At 36.6% G+C, this 18,537-nt stretch overlaps 4 protein-coding genes across 5 annotated transcripts; 3 read left to right on the forward strand and 1 right to left on the reverse strand.

The window, feature by feature from the left end:
- Positions 1 to 53: 53 nt before the first annotated feature.
- LOC110750521 (uncharacterized) lies at positions 54 to 3,982 on the forward strand. Of its 2 annotated transcripts, none has more exons than XM_088250973.1 (8): positions 54 to 204; positions 307 to 358; positions 707 to 781; positions 892 to 969; positions 1,060 to 2,228; positions 2,299 to 2,998; positions 3,086 to 3,553; positions 3,657 to 3,982. In XM_088250973.1, exons 3-8 carry the CDS (start codon positions 743 to 745, stop codon positions 3,813 to 3,815), a joined length of 2,613 nt encoding a protein of 870 aa, XP_088107099.1. In that variant the 5' UTR covers positions 54 to 204; positions 307 to 358; positions 707 to 742; the 3' UTR covers positions 3,816 to 3,982. The 2 variants fall into 2 exon arrangements, with proteins under 2 accessions (XP_088107099.1, XP_088107103.1); XM_088250977.1 differs by having other exon boundaries at positions 711 to 781.
- A 1,936-nt stretch (positions 3,983 to 5,918) lies between these two features.
- LOC110750566 (uncharacterized) lies at positions 5,919 to 6,761 on the forward strand. Its single transcript, XM_021950905.2, has 2 exons — positions 5,919 to 6,348; positions 6,458 to 6,761. Exons 1-2 carry the CDS (start codon positions 6,045 to 6,047, stop codon positions 6,508 to 6,510), a joined length of 357 nt encoding a protein of 118 aa, XP_021806597.1. The 5' UTR covers positions 5,919 to 6,044; the 3' UTR covers positions 6,511 to 6,761.
- Positions 6,762 to 11,469: 4,708 nt separating this feature from the next.
- On the forward strand, positions 11,470 to 14,870 carry LOC110750567 (EamA-like transporter family protein). The gene is made up of 5 exons (XM_021950906.2): positions 11,470 to 11,933; positions 12,462 to 12,711; positions 12,812 to 13,019; positions 13,947 to 14,178; positions 14,497 to 14,870. The coding sequence occupies exons 1-5, from the start codon at positions 11,823 to 11,825 to the stop codon at positions 14,716 to 14,718; spliced, it is 1,023 nt and encodes a 340-aa protein (XP_021806598.1). The 5' UTR covers positions 11,470 to 11,822; the 3' UTR covers positions 14,719 to 14,870.
- A 496-nt stretch (positions 14,871 to 15,366) lies between these two features.
- Positions 15,367 to 17,108, reverse strand: LOC110750568 (Adenine nucleotide alpha hydrolases-like superfamily protein). Its single transcript, XM_021950907.2, has 3 exons — positions 16,471 to 17,108; positions 15,785 to 15,906; positions 15,367 to 15,667 (listed from the first exon to the last, which is right to left on the reverse strand). The coding sequence occupies exons 1-3, from the start codon at positions 16,855 to 16,857 to the stop codon at positions 15,517 to 15,519; spliced, it is 660 nt and encodes a 219-aa protein (XP_021806599.1). The 5' UTR covers positions 16,858 to 17,108; the 3' UTR covers positions 15,367 to 15,516.
- Between the last annotated feature and the right edge of the window lie 1,429 nt (positions 17,109 to 18,537).

The raw sequence follows: 18,537 nt of genomic DNA on the forward strand, positions 1-18,537 counted from the left end.
TCAGCCTACTGCCTACCCTTGGATAATTTTCACCGAAATCTCTCAGCCTACCCCCCAAATCCCTTGTCCCCCCCCCACCCCAAACCCCCATTCATACACCACCTGTTCTTCGATCCCGCCATCACTCTCTTACTCTCTCCAGTCTTCACTCCACTTGTAGAAGCCTTTTTCTTCTTCTCCAATCCACCCATTCGGCTGACACAGGTTCGTTACTTCCTTCTTCTATATTTCTTTTCTTCTTCTTCTTCTTCTATCCTTTCTCTTCCTCTGTTTCTAATCTTCAGCTTTTCTTATTCTTCTCCCCAGCTCTCTCTCACTCTTGTCTCTCCACCAGAGCACCAGAGACTCAGCAACCCAGGTAATCTTTTGTTTTTGAATTTCTGGATTGTTTTTTCCTGATAAACTGGAAGGAGGGTATTGAAGAAATCACATTTGGGGTTTAAGTTTAATTTATGTTCTCAATTTCAATTATCCATATGGGCTCGTATTGAGTATTTGTAATTGAGAAATAGTGTTACTCTAATAATTACATTTTTATCTCTAAATTCTGGTTCATATGTTTTTGTGTTGTGCACTTGAGCATGATTGCAGATATTGGTATTTAATTTGTGTTCAAGTAAATTTAGAGTTGTTATATATGTGCATGTTCTGATCATGTTGCTTGGTGTAAACTTTTGTTTCTCTCACTAACAATCTCACGGATTAGGCAGTTTCTTGCTGTAAAAATAGTTGCATAAGAAGAATGGAGCATCAAGTCATCAGTCAGGGGTCTTCAAATGAGGTATGATGTCTTTTTCTTTATATGATTGTAAAGAGATCAAATGAAATTTCTTGGTTTTATTTGTTCAATAGTCGACGACTAACCGTTGTTTATGCCTATTGTTTCACTAGGAAGACACTTCTACTGAGGGCAGTGGTGCTGGGACAGAATGTGTGTTGGACTACACTAATGAATTCACAACTGATGAGGTTTGTGCAAATTTAAATGTTGGCTTGTGACTTATGACTGTCTAAGTTGGACAAGAGATAATATTTATGTTTTTTTTTTTTTTTGTGTAGATATTTAAGAGTAGAGACGCATTGGTTGAGTGGACTCGTGATCAAGGAAATAGCAACGGTTTGGTGATTATTATCAAGAACTCGGATGCAGGAGGAACTGGTAATAAGAAACCCCGAATAAAATTCGGTTGTGAAAGGGGTGGTGTTTATAAAAGGAAGATTGATGAAAATGTCCATAAGAAAAGGCGTCTTAGGAGTAGTGGTACGAAAAAGTGTGGATGCCCATTTCTATTGAGGGGTGTGAGCTTGGGTGATAATGATGAGTGGAAATTGGAGGTGGTATGTGGAGTTCATAACCACCATGCTGCAAAGTCCAATGCAAGGAGATTATCCGAAGAAGAGAAAGCATTGTTGGTAGACATGTCCAAGAGTTTGGCCAAACCCAAGGATATATTGCGCACAATTAAACAAAAAGATGGACTCAATGAAACAACAATGAAAACAATTTATAATGTCAGACAAAGGTTGAAGTTGAAAGAGAATGTTGTGAGATCGCAGATGCATGTATTGCTAAGTAAGTTATCTGACCACAATTATATTGAGTGGCATAGAAGCTCAAATGATAGTAATATTGTGAAGGATCTGTTTTGGACCCACCCTGTTAGTGTAGACATCTTACGTGCATTCCCACATGTCCTAATCATGGATTGCACGTGCAAGACATATTCTTTTCCGCTTTTAGAGATTGTAGGGGTGACATGTACTAACATAACCTTCTCAGCTGCATTTGCTTACCTTGATGCTAAGAATGAAGACAATTACACATGGGCTTTGAGTAGATTAAGGACTATGTTGGATGAACATTGTCTTCCTACAGTCATTGTCATGGACAATGACTTGCCACTCATGACTGCCATCCATAGTATTTTTCCTAGTGCCCGACATTTTTTGTGCAGATTACATATTAGCAAAAATGTGTTGGCGAAATGTAAAGGCATGTTTGAAGGTAAAGATCAGTTGGAGAAGTTCATGATGAGTTGGAATATGTTGGTGTTATCGGAGACGGAGCATGAGTATCTGAAACGTTTGGCTGAGCTTGATTATTATTTTGGTAGATATCCACATGCACTTGAATATGTGAAGAACACTTGGTTGAATGAGTATAAAGAGAGATTTGTGTCTGTATGGACAGATACATGTATGCATTTTGGTCACACGACATCAAATAGGTAACTTTCTTGTTCACTTTTGTTTCTTGATGTAAGTCATTATGTACTACTAACTGTGTTGTATGAATAGGGTTGAAGGTGCAAGTGCAAAACTGAAACAACTACTTGGCAACAGCCGAGGTAGTTTTGAAACATCTTGGGAAAAGATTCACTCCTTGTTAGAGTTGCAACACTTAGACATCAAGGTATCACTTGAGAAGTGTTTGACCATCATCCAACACAATTTCATGCATGATGAATTGAAGGAGTTGCGAGGATTTGTATCTACCGTTGCTTTGAATATAATTGTTTGTGAGTCGAAGAAAGTCAATTCGGTGGGGTTAGATTCTTCGTCATGTGGTTGCACCATTCGACTCACACATGGGTTGCCATGTGCGCATGAGATTGCAAAATACAGACAGACTAGTAGCCCTATTCCTCTTTACTGTGTTGATCCTCATTGGAGGAAATTGGATTTACTGTACTCCCCGAAAAATAGTGACCACGCAACTGACATAATTACACAAATGTATACGATCTTACATCAGTGGATGGATAGCAATGAGGACCCCAGGAGACATATTAGTCTGAAGTTGGAGGAGATTATGAATATGGAGTCAATGCCCCTTACCAAGCCTAAAGAACAACCAAGTAGAATTGACACTACTACTCGTTGCAATCTTTCTGCCTTTGAGTTGGCCTTGTCCTGTCGAGTCAGTCATTCACCAGTTGACACAGTTGCTACCACATCCCACTCGGAGAAACCAAAGAGGCGTCCTCCCAAGATGAAGGTATGCACTAACATTATTGAACTTGTATGAGGTATGAGGTATTTTCCAATATTTAAAACTACTATATGCATGAATATGGCTGTACAGGTACATAGGATGTGTCCACTCACTTCATCTGAATTGAAAGAGCAGTTTCCTACTGCTTTGAGACCATATATTTCATCCATAAGGGATTTTGCAGGTGACGGTAATTGTGGTTATCGAGTCATAGCCGGGTTGATGGGTTTTGGAGATGATGCTTGGAGCAAGGTACGCAGAGATTTGTTGAATGAGTTGTGCTCTCATGAAACACAATATGAGAACCTTTTTGGGAGACGTGATCGGGTTGACGAGCTTATGCATACACTCTCATTCTTTGAGGAGTGCCCCCCGTATGATAGGTGGTTGACCATGCCAGATATGGGGCACATTATCTCATCATGCTATAATGTGGTTCTGATATATTTATCCATGTCATTATCTGTCACATTTTTACCAACCAAGACGATGTCATTGCCCTTGTTAGAGCGCCGTCACATTGCCATCGGTTCAGTCAACGACAACCACTTTGTTCAGGTATTGTACACGAATCGAGTAGTATAATTGCCGTATACGATTTGTTATGCTTTGTGGAGGTGATTTTCCGTGCCTAACTGTTGGCATGTCCTGTTCTCCATAGGTGTTTCTGTTTCCAGGGCATCCTATGCCTCCTGTTTTGGATTGTTGGCACCGAGTTTGCCTACCAGATGCTGAGGGTTGGCAAACTGCCTACACTGAACGTATTCAACGTTTTAGAGAGATTGTTGATTCAGATGTGGCTACCAGAGAGACTGCATAACTCAATAACTAATGACCTTAATTGGTTGACATTGTATTTTATACTCATGGTCAGCTAACTATATTGTGTATGCTTAGTAAAATACAAGATGGACAAAATATGAATACAAAGTTACATGTATTATTTGGCCAAATATTTTATAATAAAAAAAGGTGAAAAACCCTAAAATCAAATGTTTCTGTTATTAAATTCGTTGAATAAACAATAAAATATAGTTGATATTTCTTATATGATGGCTGAAAAATCAAGGTTTTTTTATTTATTTTTTATATCAGCAATACTGGAAATTGGGAAAAAGGGAATTCGAACACACGGCCATACAGAAGTAACTATACTTAATCACTTAAACTATAAACTCTTGCTAAAAACTGAGTATTATAATTCCAACATTTGTGACAATATTATGTTTAACACCAATAAACACAATGCAATTGGTAATTTGGTAAAGCAAAAAGTAAATACCAAATAGGAGTGGCAGTGGGGCTGTAATACATGCGTAAAGCGTAGCTCTACAACTCTCTATTAGTAAATTGAATAGCAGACTTATTTTAGGTATTGCTCTTTCGAGAGTATATTATTTCCCTCTATTATTATTATTGATGATGCTGGTGATGTCGGTAGGAGTGAAGAAGTTGTGTTTGTAAGAGATTAATATGGGGGAGGTGGTGTTTATTCCTTTTAACATGGTGTATAGTTTTCCTCGGTTTCATTTCCCTTTCGATTTTTCTTATAGGGTTTGAAAGCTTTTGTAATGGGGTGGCTTTGATGAAGCAAGGGATTTACATAGTATAACACAATGCAAATATTCCTAAAAATTATAGGCTTTTGAATTATATATATTTAATAATACAAATAATATTGAGGGGGGATGAAATCAAATTACCAAAAATGTTATTCAAAGAGGATGCATGAAGGAGACCAAGAAAATATAAACTCACATGCCCAACAAGCAAAATGGTTTTAGGCGCAAAATATTAGGCTCGGTCAAATAGTATTGGAAAAACGCAATCAGCATTTTATATTCTACTCGGAATAGAATGGGATATTAGCTCTTCGATTAAAAAAAAAATCTCATTAGCTCTGGCACCGAATAGTGTAAGTTGTGGTGAGAGCTATGGCAGCGAGGATAAGAAGGGCATAACTTCTGGTACGCTGTGACGTCATCCTTCGTCCCCTGAGCAACAGATTCCAGACTGCATCTGATTTTTCTCGTCGTTTTCTGACTTTGGCTTTTGCCTCTAAAACCCCAGACGCCGCCTTTCCCCAAAAAACCTCACTCGAAAGAGTTGAGTGACCGTCTGGCTGAGTATGGAGAAATTGGATCCACGGCTACGTTCGGCTATACTCTTTATTATATTTGAATATTTAAATAGTATAGCCGTTCGGCTTAACTCTTTATTATATTCGAATATTTGAAATAGTAGAACCGCGCGGCTAGACTATTTAAATATATTTGAATATTTCAATATTATAGCCGGGCAGCTATACTCTTCATTATATTCGAATATTGGAAATATTTTTATAGTACAGCCGTCCGGCTATACTGTATAATTCGAATATTTTAATAGTATCGCCGCGCGGCTATACTATTTAAATGTATTCGATTATTTAAATCGTATAGCCACGCGGCTATACACTCTATCACATTTGAATATTTGAAATAGTATAGTCGGGCGGCTATAGGCTTTATTATATTCGAGTGTTTGAAATAGTATAGCTAGCCATTCGGCTATACTCTCTATTACATTCGAATATTTGAAATGGTATAGCCGGGCGGCTATACGCTTTATCATAGTCGAGTATTTGAAATAGTATAGCCGCCCGGCTATACTGTTTAAATATATTCGAATATTTTAATAGTGTATGCTTTATCACATTCGAATATTTGGAATAGTTTAGCCGCGCGGCTATACGCGTTAAATATATTGGATTATTTAAATAGTATAGCTGCCCGGCTACACCCTTTATTATATTGGAATATTTGAAATAGGACAGCCGGGCGGCTATACTCTTTTAATATATTCGAATATTTAAATAGTATAGCCGCTCGGCTATACGGTTTTAAATATATTAGAATGTTTAAATCGGTATCGGTCTTTCTCTCTCTGTGTCATCCACCGTCACTCTCATCTTCCAATTTAATTGGTCTGTAGGTCAACAACAGAGAGAAGAAGAAGGCAAATTTCTAAAGCGGCGTCGTGTTGGTCTTGAGCTCTGTGTGTTCCAAAAATGGAGTTCGCTAACAAGGCGGTGAGCGCTGCAACGAGAGCGGCGAAGAACAACACGGTGATAAACGTGTGCCTGGTAGGCTCGTTCATCGCGCTGAGCGTAAGGTCGGTGAAGCAGCAAAACGACATCGAATCGCTGGAGGCGGAGAAGGCGTCGCTCAACAAATCGAACAAGGCTGCGAAGCAGACTATGTGGCACTGGAAGCAGCAGCTGTACGCCGAGGCCTCATCCACTGACGGCGCCGTTTTGGTCCCTCTCGCCAGACTCAAAGCCATTTACGGCGAAGCTCCCGTTGCCCAAATTGGTAATTTCACTCCCACTCTTCACTCTCTTTGATTTTGCGTTTGTTTCTAGGGATTGGACAATTTTTTAGGGTTTGATCTTTTGTGGGAATTTTCTCATTTATTGATTAGGAGAAGCTGTGAAGGAAGAATCAAAATCTGCTGCCCCCAAATTTGTGGTCTGATTTTGGGACATTGGGTTGCTGCTTGCATTTGCAAATTGGGTATTTGCTTTCTTTGCCTTGCAAGCTTGTAATGCAGTTGCAGCTGAATTTAATGGTCAGGCTTTGAGTTCATTTTGCACTTCTGTCATTTTGGTGAAGAGAGAAAGGATCATTTTGAACTCATTCAAGTTTGCCATGGGACTGAATTTATTCATTTCTCTGTGTTTTTATGTGGCATTTGCAACAAATAAGGACTCTTGCAATTGGATCAATGAATGAACAAATAAGGACACTAAATAACTGTATTATTGATCAAAAGTCCATTATAATTTTTTTGGTTTTTATCTCAAATGGTCTCTAAACTTTTTATAAGTCCTCATTTTAGTACTCAAATTCTCAAATCAATCAATGTGGCCCGTAATTTTTTGGTTTACACATCAATTTGGTACTTGTCGTCTCACTCCAACCAAACTTTCAATAAAATTTTGATTATGTGTCATTGCGTGGCTGACTACAAAATGATATTGTCATGTAAATATAGCTCATTTTCGTCCTGAAACCCATGTTTTTCCTCAACAAATTCATGTTCTCTCCTATTGTAGTTTCACAATGGGGTTATTAAAGGAGAGCTGTTGAGCAAAATACATGAGCTTGCTTTATGTCATAGATGCATTAGGTTGCATTTTGACATAAATACCCCTTCAAAGTTGGTCATGTGACCAATTTCAACTAATATTTTGACAGAATGCAATGAGAGGGACCAAGTTGATGTATGGACCAAAAGATTAACGATTACATTGATTGATTTGAAAGTTTGAGGACTCAAAATGAGGATCTGTGAAAAGTTTAGGGACCAATAGTGACAAAATGGAAATTTTGGGACTTAACATTAGAAACTTCATGTTTTGCCCTACAGTGAACAAAATGAATTGTGTTACCCGCAAATCTTGTATGTCAATGGCAGTTTGTTTGAAGCGTGTGGGGTGGTGCATCAACGACTAGAAGTCGCCCACTCGCGCGAAGTTCATAATTGCAAAGATTTTAGGGAGTTTCGTCTGCATAAATCATAAACCTTGAAAGGTAATGCAGAAGATGTAAAGAAGACCCTAATCAGAATTGGCAACCATTAAAAACCTATCTTTCGTTGCTACCATTCATGACCGTGAAAGACTAAATTGCAAGATTACCAAAGCTAGAATAATAATTAAAAACTGATAAGTATAGGTAGGGGCCATTAGTAAATGGAAAATGACAATCCAACCTCCATTTACTGTCTGAGATTAGTATGTTTCGATTTAATAAAATATATAACCAGTCTGATTTTCACACCAACAACATTTAGAAACACTACAAAATTAGCCGGGGATGAACCAGTTGTTTTCGTAAGTAGATTTGCGAGATTAAATTCAAGATTGCAATCCATCTTTTCACAAAATTTTGGGGTCATTTTTTTTCTACCGACTTGATCAACCTTCTCTTCATTATAGAGGGGGAAATGTCAAGAAATAAGCTTTCAGTGGTCTTTGATTTGATTTCAGATGTGAAAGAGACCAGCATTTTGGCCTAAACTTGTATCCCAAGTAATTGATGTTTTAGGTCATAGCAATAATTGAGTTCACAGCATAATAGGGTGTTCCAAAATCAGCTCGTGAACAAATGGCATATACATATACCATTAGTTTGGCTGTTATTCCGGTAGAGGAAAGTGATAGGAAAGAGATGAAGAGGACGGAGAGCACACAAATTTAACAAAGGTCTTCTTATTTTGGATTTAACGAATGTCCCAAATAGGTTTCGGTCTCTTTTATGTAATGATGGATGATGACTGTAAAAACTTATTTTGGAGTGCAAATAACATTCGCATGGTGTTATATGAATTCTCTAAAGACACTGAAAAAAAAGTCATTGATGAAAAGTGAATTGTTTCAAAGTACGCTATAAACTTAAAATGAATTGCTTTAAAATGGTTTTTCAAATTCAGATTTAGTGTGGCAACAAGTATTGAAAATATTTCTTATAAATTAAAATGATTAATTCCAACCATGCCTAAGCTTGACCTTTTATGGGACTATATATCTTGGTCCGTACATATACACATCACATGTGCTTGATAGGATTCCATTTCACCCTAAAGAATTGACTCTAGAGCTGTGTGATCCACATCGTGTGGCGCAAAGTTTGCTCCTAAGGATTAAAATCAAGTTTTCTAAAAAGAACAAAACACGACTAAATATTTTTATTTATTTGTTTTTTTGGTGTGAAATCTCAAATAACATATACTGGCTGACACGAGGACGTCGTTAATCAAAATCTAACTTGGAACACAAGAAATTATAATATCCTGATAATAATTTTACAAAGTATAGTTTTGCATAATATATTATAGTTATGCTTATAGTTGTCGTAAAAGATGTATCATGAGAAGGGAGAGGTGGATCTTGTCGTTCATTTGCTAAAACAATTGGTGGGTCATACGCAAAGAGCCCAAGAGCATAATTTTGGAATATTATTTTGTGCTAATTTAAAACGAACAGAGACGGACTTGATGAATAATTGCTTTCAAATTTGAAGTAATAAACCAAAAAATGAATATTCAGTAGGGTTTTGCTTTCTTTGTAATCGTCACATACGTACATATATGAATAAATTACAACGAATCGATAACATCAAGGTTTAGGCATTTTTCGGGTAAAGTTATGACCATTTAAAATGAAGAATTTCTTCTTTTTTTTAGACATTTTATTTTACGTGGCTGATTTCAGGCAACATTGGTGCAGTCATTTTCGGCCAGTCTTAATAATTAATAATATTTTTTTGGTCGCTTTTAGCTTTTAGCAAACGAAATTAATTAATTAAATGGTCACAAAAGCATCCCTCTACCGCAATTACTGGGCCACACAAATCCATAATGCGCTTTATTGCACGGTTTCAACGTTACTAAAAAGGTCAATGTTGTTGGTGTCAATTTTTCATCATAAACCAGCTGTTTATAATTTGACATAAAATGTTAGGTATCAAATTGTAGACCAGATGTTTAGGGACTCCGGACCGTGTTTTTAATTTGATACCAAATGTTTGGTATGTCTAGCCAAAAAAAGGTTCTAATTAGTTTTTGTAGAAAATACGTAGAATTAATCATTTGTTCCCTAAGTGGTGCTTCATCAACATTTAGAGACAATTGAAAAAGTATATAGAGAGTCATCGTGCTTAACACTACGACGGATATGGATAAAGCTTCCCCATTGACTGACTAGGGTCAGCTCTAGAGCTGAAATCATCTGGAGATAATAAATCAAAAAGAACTTGTTTTAAAAACCCTATCTACCATCTAAATTGTCATATATCAAGTCAGTTACATTAAAAACAAAACTCGCAAACCGACATAACTCCACTTAATATCACTTACTAATTTAGTTGGCAATCAAACTGATCATATCGATCACTTACTTAACAATTTAGTGATCTCAAATTTTTGATAGCATAAGCCAATTCCATTAACAATTCGATCTTATCAATGACTTCATCAAATCAGCTTAAGTTATCCGAAAATTTGATATCAACTTAATTTTTATTGAGTTGATCAATTATCTCAATCCAAACTTTTAAGTTTCATGTGCAAACTCAATTAAGGCTTCAAAATTTGAAGGCAGAGTTTCATGTGCAAACTCAATTAACTCAATAAAAAACTGAGGGTTTTTAGATTGCCAGCATTTTAGACATGAACTGACCAAATGGTAAAGTCACAATAATCACGTATTAGTCTAAATGTAAACCTCATTTTTCAAAATACGGGCCCACACCGAAACTCATAACAGAAACAGAAAAATCTTGTTATAAACCGAAAAAACAAAAACAAAAAAGGAATAACCAATTCTTATGCACTTGTAGCATCTTTGCCAACATAGTCTCGATAATTCAAATTATGCAATGCCGAAAATGACATACCAATAAAAATGGCATTTTGGTGAAAATAAACAATAAACTTGGCATTTTGGTGAAAATAAACAATAAATTTGGCATTTTGGCGAAGGAAAAAAAACAAAATCCTTGTATAGAAGAAACTTATTAACATTTGCTACCTACCATATTAAGTGGAAGCTATAATTTAGTTGTACATTAATTACTATAACTCATAACTAGTTATTTATTAACACAAATTTATTAACATTAATTACTATAATTCATTTTCCCTTCCCATGAGAAAGTTTAGGAAAACAAGGCAACATTAAATGCACACTTTTCATGACCATTTTGTCCCTATTAACAATTTATAATAACAATATAGCATTAAATGCTTCCTTTTATTATTTGATTTCATATGGGTATAATTGGAAAATAAAACAAATTTTGTTTTACATTCCTACACAAATTAAACATGGGAAAGAAAATAATGTGGCATTTCCCGATACTTTCCCAATATTACCAAACATGATAGATGAATCTTCCATTTCTCATCCTTGGGAAATGATATGGGGAAATTATTTCCCATAAAATCCTTTTGTGAACCAAACCGGGCCTAAAAATATATATACAAAAAATACTTCATATGAAAAATGTGAAGACTATGACGGTTTTGCCAACATAAGTACACATAAATTAATCTTTTAATTTAGGACAATGAAGAATAAACCCACCATGCTTAAGACATTTCAAGTAAAAATAACTGTTTATGTCTCTAATAAAACCTAATGATGAGAAGCTTCCAAGGTGTAGAAGACAAGCACTTGAGAGACTAGAAAGAAGCAGCCCCAAATGCTTCAATCAAATCAAACAAGTCCAAACCAAATAAACTGTAGAAAATTCTGGTCAATGCCAAACCCACCCCCAAAAAAAAAGTATATTCATTGAATGGCTGCGATTTCCTTATCCCTCGGACCCCTCCAAAACATAGGACCTCCTCGCACGTGGGACCCCCAACCCAAAAAAGAAAAGAAAAAAAAAAAAAAAAAAAACTAGCAAGTCTATAACAACACAGAGAAGCATAACATTTCCATGGCATGAGAGAGTTAAAACGTTTTAGGAACTCCAGCTAAACAAAATGGAAACAGAGGGACAAATCACATGGCACTAACACACACAAACTCAACGAGAGAGAGAGAGAGAGCTTAATCTCAATTGCACACCGTTTACGCTCTCATTTTCACTTTCTCAATTAGGGTTCTCTTCTATCTCTGATCTCCAATCTCTCTTTTCTTTAGCTGCTGTGGCCTGTAACTCTGTTTTTCCTCTGTTTCTGTAAGAAAATTCATCTGGGTCGCTTTTAGTTTTCGGAATTGAGGTGGGTTTTTCTGGGTGTTTGTGATCTGGGTCTCTTTGAGTGATCTGGGTCTGAGATGGAGGAGACTCGGCTGTGCCAGTGGAGCGTCATTCGATCTCTTTTGGCAATTCTTCAATGGTGGGGTTTCAATGTCACCGTGATTGTTATGAACAAGTGGATCTTTCAGGTCCTTTCTCTGTGCCTTCCCCAGATTCTTGAATTTCGTTTTTTGTTTTTACATTTCTTTTATAGATTTTTTGTGAACTGAGGTGTGCTTAATTTTGATTTTTGATTATTGGGTATGTAAAAATGTTCAATTCTCCTATGTTGCTGCCTTAATTTTTGTATTTTGTATTTTTAAGAATTCGTTTTGGTATAATTGTGTAAATATGAGTTGGGTTTTACATTTTACGACTGTAGCTGAATAACGGTTTCTCTTTTGATTTTGGAGTTGTTAAAATTTTAATTCGTTATCATCTGATTTTCTGCTTCCTTCATATTTCCGTTACTGCCTGAGATAATGAAATTCTGAAAATGATCTTGATTCTTTAGAATCTCATGAGCAATAGTAGAAGCAAGATGGTCTTTAACTTCATCCAGTTTGGAGTCCCGGAGCTGTTTCATTTGTTTACATTTAGTTTCACCGTGAACATCATTTGCTTCTCATGGTGGTCATCATGGTGTCCCTAATTTTGAAGTGTTTTCTTTTGTGCAGAAACTGGATTTTAAGTTTCCTCTAACGGTATCGTGTATTCATTTTATATGCTCGGCCATTGGAGCATACACAGTAATCAAAATTTTGAAGCTTAAACCACTAATAACAGTTGAGCCTGAAGATCGATGGAGAAGGATATTTCCCATGTCATTTGTATTCTGTATTAACATCGTGTTGGGGAATGTGAGCTTACGTTACATTCCAGTTTCTTTTATGCAGACAATAAAATCATTCACTCCTGCAACCACAGGTCAGTTCCCGAAATTGCTAACAGTGTTTAATATTGACATACCCTATGAAAAATGTTATACTGTGTTGTGTCTTCATCTGATCGCAAAGGGTTTGAACAGTTGTTTTGCAGTGGCTGGTTTGGAGAAAGTACTTTGACTGGCGAATTTGGTGTTCTTTGATACCAATTGTTGGAGGAATTCTTCTTACATCTGTTACAGAGCTTAGTTTCAATATGTTGGGATTTTGTGCTGCCTTGTTTGGTTGTCTGGCCACTTCCACAAAGACCATCCTGGCCGAATCTCTATTGCATGGATACAAGTTTGACAGGTAGTATCTTTGTTTTTGTTGCTTTGGATCCTCATGTCTTGTATTTCATTGTTCTTTTCTGTCTTTACTTTTTCGAAGTATTCCCCATATTTATCTTTTCATGAAGTTTTTGCCAACTTTGCTCATTTTATTTTTCTAGTTTTCATAGGTTATTGTATGCCTGACGTCTGCATTAATATTTTGCTTAACTTCCAGATTCAGTGTTTTAGATTTTTACTATCGTGATAATGTTCGTGAGCATATATAAGTTGAAGATATGAATTTACAATCAGGTCATATGCTAAACCTTTCCATATCAGTGCGTTGAAACTTGAAAGACCCACCACACCTATAGCTGAAAAAGGACCTCCATTATAGCAGCTCTAACTGATATGAATATCCTGTTGACTTGTGCATTTCCTCATTTCAATGGATTTTTTATATAATTAATTTTCAAATAAGAATTATCTTGACTGATTGATTATAAGAATAATATGACACAAAATAGTTCTTTGCATTCTGGTGAAAGCAGGTTATATTGTATGTGCAATCCATTTTTCTTTGTGTTTTAGAACCTTTTGGATTGCGTTAGAATCCTTGTGAGGAATATGGTGGGGTTTAGTCCAGCTGCAGTGCAAACAACCCAGGATTTGCTCATTTTTCCTTTATCTTTTCAGAAATTAGAGCATTAACATCAACCTTTTTTCTTCGTCCATTTTTGAAAATCCCCAACCCTTGCAACCTTTTTTTGTTTTACTCAGTTTTCTGCTTGGAAACCCTTTCATGTGGGTTCTAACATTAGTGGTCTTTGTTTTCATAGTGCCTGCTTCACTCCAGTCGAGAAGGGGTTGTTTTTTAGACTGTTCTACTTTTATGTGTGTGCATTAATTTATAGCTACAGGATTCATTCTGATATACTTCTTTTGATGTTTTGTGTATACAACTTAGCATAAACACGGTCTACTACATGGCACCTTTTGCAACCATGATCTTGGCTGTACCTGCAGTAGTACTTGAAGGTAATGGGGTTATTGAATGGCTTCACACTCATCAGACTCTTGTTCCTTCCCTCATCATTATATTCAGCTCTGGGGTGCTGGCATTCTGTCTCAACTTCTCCATCTTTTATGTGATTCATTCCACGACTGCTGTAACATTCAATGTTGCTGGAAACCTCAAGGTAATTATTAAGCAGTCACTTGCCTTGCAATTCTGATTCTATGATATTAATATTGTTCACCTTTGTGGCGAAGTAAAGTATTGTTAGGTTTCAAAAATGATGCATCCCTTGACTGCGTGTAGTATAAACTTCTTGTCAAAGTCATATCCAGCTGAAAAGCTGCTAGTGCTTTATTCTTCCTTATGTCATTGAACTTTTTGATTCACTGAGTCCAGGGCTAGATTTTTCCTAACTATTTTAGTCAATCTAGCCTTAATCCTTTTGGGGCATATGAAATACCTTGTCAATGGTCACATTCTCATATTGGATTGTGTTCAGGTTGCCGTTGCTGTCCTTGTTTCATGGATGATATTCAAAAACCCAATTCCAGCTTTGAACGCTGTCGGATGTGGAATAACACTTGTGGGATGTACATTCTATGGGTACGTGAGGCACCTGCTCTCCCAACAGCTGCCTGGAACTCCTCGAACACCCCGGACTCCACGGGGTCGGATGGAGCTGCTTCCCCTTGTAAATGATAAATTAGATGATAAGGTCTAATGATTCAAATCATGAATGAGGTTCCTGGCAGTTGGAAAAACAATTTATAGGAAACATCAGTACACAGAACTTACTATTCACTTCTTTGCTATGTAATCCTGCTTCAGATTGCTTCAAATTTTTAATATATGGTTTTTTACCCCCTGCCAAAATATCTTCAGCTTTTTCTTGTGGGTTGCCATATTCTGGGTGAATATTCGGTCAATTCAATTGTGGCCTTCCCTTGCAACTAGACCTTCATGACCCAAGGTGGCTTTCTTAGGTACTTTGGGGGTCCAAAGGACACTATCACCGGCCAGTCGCAATGACACGTAAGATAACTTTTTCACATGTCAGTGCATTATTGGCCGGAGATAGTAAAACAATGCTATCCCTGCTAAAAGAGAGTTTTTCTGGTCCCAAAGGCCCAGAAAGCAAATGCTAAACAAGGTCTATAAACCCCAATTTTGCTGTTGCAGCACCCAATTTTATGAGACCTTTAGCCATACAACTACCAAGATTCCAAGTTGTTCATTAATAAAACTAAGACAGCGTCGTTAATAAGTAACTTAATGATCTGAAGTTGACTTTTGCAAATGGATCTTTGATTTTGATGGAGATTGAGTGCACTTGACAGAGGGTCCTACTACTTTAATTGCACATCTTGCATGAACATAGAAAGACAGACTTTCATTTCATTAATTAATACAAAGAAAGCTCATCATCTAGTTAGTAGTTAGATACTAAAATTACAAGCTAATAATCTATACTTAATTACTAATTATGACACTAATGAGATTAGATCATCTTATTAGAGAACTAAGCCAAGAGCCAGAAATCCTTCTGCCATCTGGTGTTGATAAGGTAGCCACCCACACCCTTGCTCTGCTTCCTCACTCCAATTGTCAAGCACTCTGCATTGTTGATGCAATGCTCCACAAAGTCCTCTGTGCTGCTGCTTCCAAATAAGCTGCACAAATGATTTGAGAAAAAAAGAAAGATCAACCCAGCAAACATTAACAGGACAGATTTAGGATCAATAATAAGTTTGAGATGCAAGATGGGAATTTTGTGAAATTGGACCCACCAGCTGATGAGGGGAGAGGACTTCTTCTGACCCAGCACTAAAACTGATACCTCTAGCTTCTTCACCTGGCTTATCACTGTGCCCAGTCTTGGTCCTTGGATCACAAGTGCTTCCACTTCCACCTGAATTTTGTCCCCAAAAAATAAAAAACAAAAAAATTATAAGCACATGACTTGATAATTGTAAGTGACGGACCAGAAGCCCATGTCCCCTCTCTTTTTCTGGGAAAAAGGCAAAGCAACTGAAAAGTACACACTGAAAAGAAAAAGAAAAAGAAAGAAAAATTTGAGAGGGAACCTGACGCTGAAAAAAATCATTACCCTTCTTCTCCCTCTAAAGAAGAGAAAAGACAAAAAAGAAATATTCAAAAATTAAAAACCAAAGAAAGAGGGAAAGAAAATTAAAATGAGCATAAGCTGAAAGTTGTCCCTCTCTTCGCAAAAGCACTGTAGGGTTGGGGACCAGACAGCATTCAAAGGTAAAGGAGAAAGAAAGATCCAGTGGGATCTATCAACCACAATGAGAACAATCCCTGCCTTTTTCAACTTTTTGGATCTATCAAATAGAGCAAAAATAATAAAAACAAATAAAAATCCATGGAGCCCATTTGAGCTCCCACTTTGTTTGATCTGTTAAAAATTCTTGGAACATAAACTATAATCCTTAGAAAAGAGAACAAAACTAACCTCAGGCTTGCAGGCCTTGCAAAGGGAGCCAAGAGAGTTGGCAAGGTAAGGGGAAACAGAAGAAGAGTCATGAGAAGCAGGGATGATGTGAAGGAGAGTGAGCAAATCACCCTTGTTTGCTACATGGGTGAGAGCCCACATCATAGCATGCTTGGAATGTGATGAGTCATCCACCACAACCATCAATCTCTTCCTCATTGCCAACCCACCATTGTTACTGTCACTGCCGTACATGTTAAGCCCTTCCATTTGCTTCAAGCTTCCCTCAGAGCGCCCAATACCACCACCACCACAAGACTTGTTATTTCCACCAACCCACCTCTTTGATGTTGATTTCCAAGCCTCCCTTCCACTCAATTGCCTTAAAAATGAACTTGGTCTTGGCATTTTCACTTACCCCTCTTGCCTAAATGTGTGCCTACGGACTAAGTTAGAGTGTACCGCTGGTACGAGAGAGAGAGAGAGAGAGAGAGAGAGTATGTGAGGTTTGGTTATTATAATGAGAGAGAACAGGGGTTTGTGAGAGTGAGAGAGAGTATGTGGGGTTTGATATTGAGGGGTTCTTGGTTATTATAATGGAGAGAGAGAGAGAGAGAGAGAGAGAGTGATGATGCAAAGCCATGATGTTTTATCTTTGTGCAGGTTAAAGTGTCACGGGAACCACTGGCTGGTTGTGACTTTACTCTGCATAGAAATGTAAACAATCACACTGATTTGTTTTGTTTGATATCTGGTGATGAAAGGGAGTATCTTTTGTACAATCTCTTATAAAAACTATTTGGATTCTCCTGCCCATTTTTTTTCTAATTTCTTATCATCATCATCTGTGTGTTCTGAGTGATGGCGATTAGATTTTATTGGTATTATTACTTTAATTTAATATTAACTAATACATCCATGTATTTTATGTCATTTCATACCACAAGTTGCACATGATATACAGGACTGGTCCAACTTTAGAATAGACTTGTCCAGACCCCTCAATTGTTTTTGCAGCACCATTTATGTGCACGCACCATTTTTGCTTTTTCCTTTTAGGTCATCTTTCGTGGGTTTCACACTTTCTTAGGGGATGATGCCCTATCAGTCTTCCCAAGCTTCTTTTAAAGCTTCTGTACATGTTGCAAGGGAGATAAATGGAAGATGCACAAAGTTGGAAGTGTGACAAAAGTCAGTGTATTTGAGGAATGAATTATTACTAGAAACGGGGGAAAACCGTCTCAATTGTTGAAATCAAATCAAATCAAATAGTAAGTTCGGTTTTTACACACTTAAAAAATGTGGTTTTAGACAAAAATGGAATAAAACCATAATTAATTCGGTTCAATTTGGTTCGACTCATTTGAATTTCATAACCAAAGCAAACCACGTATATTTATTATAAAAACAAAAAAGTAATACTTGACATTTTCTTATTAGTCATCACAAGTTACTGATATGTTCAAAATTTCTCAATTTGTACCAATAAAAAGATTTTTCAACTATTATTCAATTTACAGTATAAAGTTCCTTTTGATACATGTGAGAAAATATAAAGTATTTGTTTAATTACTTGTGAAGGGAATTAACCCAACCAAATCAAATCAAAATCGGTCACTAAATCGATAGGTTCGGTTCAATTATACTATTAATTTTAACCATAATCTTAACATTAATTCGGTTGCGAATTGAGGTCTAAATTAAACCGGATCAGACGGAGTCCATCACTAGAACTATAAATATTATTATACAACATATTAGGCTGTTAGATCCAAAATATTATTATCTGTTCAATTTTGAACCCCACTACCAATCTAAAAAATATTATTTCCCAGGTACTTGGATTCCATAAAATGAGTTCTCTCCTGTTAATCTAATATCAAAACCTCAATATTATGTTTTAAATCAGAGAGTTTAGACTAAGATCTTAGTTAAAGCTTAAATTAACAACTGGGAAATTCGGCCAAAAAGAAAGAGAACAACTGTAAAATGAAGAAATTAATAAATCTATCACATTAATTATTGATAAAATTAAGAAAATTGAGAATGCAGGAAGCATTTAAGATCAATTTCTGCCCCCTTTCCCCA

Source organism: Prunus avium, chromosome 1, assembly GCF_965620075.1.
Source record: "Prunus avium chromosome 1, drPruAviu1.hap1.1, whole genome shotgun sequence".
In the NCBI taxonomy this organism is placed as follows: domain Eukaryota; kingdom Viridiplantae; phylum Streptophyta; class Magnoliopsida; order Rosales; family Rosaceae; genus Prunus; species Prunus avium.